At 30.4% G+C, this 4,572-nt stretch overlaps 1 protein-coding gene across 3 annotated transcripts in view; it reads left to right on the top strand.

Annotated features, from left to right (window-relative positions):
* The window catches only part of LOC107004613 (protein PIR), a 43,526-nt gene extending 41,549 nt beyond the window's left edge, over nucleotides 1–1,977 (top strand). For 2 of the 3 annotated variants that reach the window (XM_015202886.2, XM_015202888.2), the window contains one exon: nucleotides 1,334–1,977. In XM_015202886.2, coding sequence (XP_015058372.1) covers nucleotides 1,334–1,528 — 195 coding nt within the window. In that variant the 3' untranslated portion in view covers nucleotides 1,529–1,977. The remainder of the gene's footprint in view (nucleotides 1–1,333) is intronic. The other variant, XM_015202887.2, reaches the window with a different exon arrangement.
* The last annotated feature ends 2,595 nt before the right edge of the window (nucleotides 1,978–4,572 follow it).

Genomic DNA, 4,572 nt, shown 5'->3' with positions numbered 1-4,572 from the left:
ATATATATATATATATATATATATATATATATATTTAACTATATATATATATATTTAACTTCTTATTTCGTATAGCCATCTCTCCTACATAATGTTAATGACCCCAAAACTGAGTGAATGGGGAAGGTCAATCGGGAGCATATATTGTGTTTTCTAATTTATGCCTTTCCGCTGCTATCTGTCATTGGGAACTGGGAGTTGGGCTTTTTGGTGATATGCTGAAAGACATTTAAATGGATTTTCTGCATCATGCTTTTGTCACGAGCCATTTTGCCAAGCCATGATGATACCTAACCCTTGTTAGACGAACCCATTATCATGCAAAGTCCATTTGCAGTTATGAAAAAACAGTAATAAGCTTTGAAAGCAGATATTTAACCAAAGCAGAGTTGTTTTTTTTTTTTTTGATGATGACAAGGGATACAGGATCCGCTACCCTTTGGGTGTGCATGGAGTAAAACCCCGCTCCTATGCAATAGCTCTAACCAGAGCAGAGTTATAAAGTCAAACGTGCGAAAATAAGATAAACACCCCCCAAGAAATGGTGGTACAAGTCATGAGCGTCTAAAAAGAGTAAATACAGTTGAACCTAGAATCTGTGTGCTTTGATATCTTGTGAAAATATCAGAGCATACAACTCTAAGCCTAAGAGGAATTGATATAATAGCCAAGGTCTTTATAAACCCTTATGGAAGTCCTACACAACTCATATGAAACCACTATATAACTCAACAGTTCCAGGACCTTAGCTGTTATCTGGATATATTTTAAGCAATCACTATTGGAGGATTGGTAAACCTAGCACATGAGATTTAGCAGAATCAAAAATCTTTGGAAAGATATCATGTGTTTGTTAAAGGGCTACAGTTGTGCTCCTGAAAGCTGTTTTATGTAAGATCTATAAACAACAATGACAACAATGCTTTAATCCTGAACTAATAGTGGCCCTGGGCCTTCTGCTCTTCAAACGTAAGAGGTGGCCAGCCATTTGTCAAGGCCCAGGAATCCGCTGGACATCTCACCGGAGGGATCTAGGCATATGAATCTTCTATGTGTTTCACTCTATTTGCCTGATTCATTCCAATGCTTAATAATCTGTCCTTTTTAAGATAAATTGGGGGGTTTCTAAACTTGGTACTTCTTTAGACCTCACATATCTAAATCTCTAACCAAACTAAAAAGACTACCAACAAGTACCAGATCTTAGTCCCGGCTAATTCATATTTGCCTACTTCGACAACTAATGGACATTTCACATCCTCTTCAGTTCTACTCTCGGTTTGATAAGTAGAATATCATATATTTGACATCCAACATCACTTTCTATCTTCAGGGTATTGAAGTTTTGCTGGAAGCTATGAAGAAAGCAAGGAGGCTAAACAATCATGTGTTTTCAATGTTAAAAGCACGCTGTCCATTGGAAGATAAACAGGCTTGTGCCATCAAACAAAGCGGTGCACCTTTGCATCGGATAAAATTTGAGAATACTGTGTCCGCTTTTGAAACGTTGCCACAGAAAGGTGCCTGAGGCCTGCTTCCATTTTCATTGCAGAAGTTTGCATGTACGAACCTTCTTATCATGTATGTAATATATGTTTATCGATGTACTCGTTGCTCTGAGAATGAAGATGATGCTACCTGTTCAGTGATGGCATGGATATAGAGATTGTAAAATGAAGTAAAACAAGTTCATTGGAATAGATGTTGAGGCAGCAGAATAGAACTGAACATCTAATGATCCAATCAACAGATAATGGAAGAGGTAACAGAGTACCCATAGCATTTTTCATGAAAAGTATCTTTGAGTACATGTCAATCTTTCTTTTCTTTTTCTATCAGATAAATAAAACCTAATCATTTAGGGTAAAACAGTTTTTGCATTGACAAATCTAAACTGGCTAAAAGCTGTAGTGTACTAACCACAAATGCTTTATGATACCTTTTTCCATGATTGAAGGAACTATTTTTCAGGTGGAATCCTTGACTCATTTTTGTCGTTTTCTAAGGTTCTGTCAAGAATCAACAACTATACTACTACCTGCGTCTCATTTTATATATAACATTTTGGATCTCAAGAGTCAAATAAGTTAAAATTTTTCATAGATCGTATAAACATTTTTAATTATTAATTATTGTGATTCATACTCCCGCCGTTTTACAAAAGAATGATCTGGTTTGATTTGGCACGGAGTTTAAGAGTGTAAAGAAATTTTTGAATCTTGTGGTCCTAAATTAAAGTTGGGTCAAATGTACAAAATTATTTTTTGATCTTGTGGCCTTAAATATGTCACATGAAAAGTTGTTACCAAAATAAGAAAGGAGGTCATTCTTTTTTAAACGGATGGAGTAGTATTTTTTACGTAATTTACAAACATATAATTTTCATTTCAAAAAAATTGAGAATTTTATGCGCAAATATTCGATCAAACATAAACTGTTTGATTCTCAAAATATAAAAAATGTCACATAAATTGAGACAAAATGAGTATAGTCGATTTTGTTTTACACAAATTTTAGTGAGGAAATTGCACTAAATAATTTTCAAACCCTGATTTAAATTTAATTAGCAGCCAAAAAAGAGTATTCTGTTCTCCCCTAGTGATATACATAAATACATACAAACATATAAATAACTTTATTAGATCCACACAAGCTTCTTGTATAACATTCACTTAAATAATTTGTTGAAGAGTTGGGCAAGATGATCAACTGTGACATTAAATGTTTTTTTTAATAAAAGAGTACAATAAATGTGAGACACATACATGACTTGTGTTTACAGAAAGTTATTACATTTCACCTAACTTTATACTTGGCCCTTTTTTTTCTCTATAATAAAATGAATACTCTCCTACACCACTCAAAAGAATTTAATACAAAATAATATCCAGCTACAACTTTAATTTGTTTGAGTCATTTACAACCAATTTTTTTTTTCAAATTGGCAATTTCACTTTTTAGGAAATTGATTTCTACACTTTGTAAGTTAGGTTTGCAATGTCCTAATGTATTGAACTTATTTTAAACACTCAAGATTAATCCTATAATCCTTCTTTGTGAACTTTAGCATAGCATTTTTATTCCTAGCTAACAAGACTTCTGTTGTGAAATTAGAAAAATACATCAACTACCAATATTATTAATGTCCACAACTACAAAAGATGAAAAATACCTATTCACATTAAATTGTTAAAGATATTGGTCTTTGTTAAATGGGGGACCAATTATTATACATGATATAATGATTAGCTCTTAAGGAAACATGTCAAACAAAAAAGGGTGTGTTTAATTGGTAGGAAGAAAAATGTTTGTCACTAATATATTTATGGAAAATTAGTGATTTTTTTATTTATATTTTGTGTTTGGTAGGTGAGAAAAAAATATATTCCCAAAAGTATTGAATTGAATGCATGAATGGTCTGTTAACTTACAGTAACTAGTGATCAAAGTCACTCTATTTTGCTTTTCAAAAAGTCATCCAACTTTATCTAGTTAGCTTACAGAGTAATTTAATTGAAAATACAAATTTGTAGGAAAACATATTTTAGATATTAAGATCAATATTTAGATTTATTTTGGACCCTTGCCCACTTAAAATGAATTGAATATATAAAAATGCTTTTAATAACATTTAACTACAAAAATATGATTAAATATTATAGGGCATCTCTAATATTTATAATGTGAGAGATTAAAGAACCATAACATTATTTTAGTTAGTCTTTATTAAAGATATTTCTTTTATATATATATATATATAGTCAAACTCATTTTTTGTAGGTCAGTCAAGAATTGGAATGAATTAAGGGTGAGTTGGGTCCTCAATAAAACTAAAGTATTTGACTTTAATTTTTTAAAATATTTTTTTCTAAAAGATTACATTTGCCATGTCCTTAAANATTCTTTTAATTTAGAAACTAAAATAAATGTATCTATCATGATTCAATGTGCCCTATTAAAAATTTTTGGTAGATGAAAAGGCAATCAAATATCACTATAAATACCAGTTAATTGCTTCCTAGGTCTTCACATTCTTTTTTTTTTCATATCATCTATTATTCTCTTTTCTTCTTTCAAGATTATGATATGAATATGTGTCGTCAAGAAGCTAACTGGGAGAAGAACAAATAGCTTGATTCTGAAATTAAAAGAGAAGCAAGAGAAGCTTTCTTACAGTATAGCTCAATAGTTAAATTTAACAGTATAAGATATGACTTATATATTTCTTTAGATCTTTTTTATGTTAGATTATGATTTTAAGTTTTTCGTTTTCATTTTGGAGTTAAGGTGTGGTTGTCCAAAAAATGGATTTGGTATGCAATCCATATTGTTATGTAATTATGTATTTGTATTGTTATGAATAAAAATTTCTTTGTTTTTGTGTTATTATGCTTTTTAAGTGTTATTTAATTGACAAAGCTTCTATTAATACATGATGAATTTGATAATATTTGAATAGTTTATGCCAAATATGTTTTTGTTTAAATAGAAGTAATTTAAATAAATACATAATAGTAGTGATGTTAGGGGAAATAATAATAATAATAATAATAATAATAATATATATATATA

Source organism: Solanum pennellii, chromosome 11 (assembly GCF_001406875.1).
Source record: "Solanum pennellii chromosome 11, SPENNV200".
Taxonomy (NCBI): domain Eukaryota; kingdom Viridiplantae; phylum Streptophyta; class Magnoliopsida; order Solanales; family Solanaceae; genus Solanum; species Solanum pennellii.
Note: the sequence above shows the minus strand (reverse complement) of the source record. Positions and strands in the feature narration are given on the sequence as shown.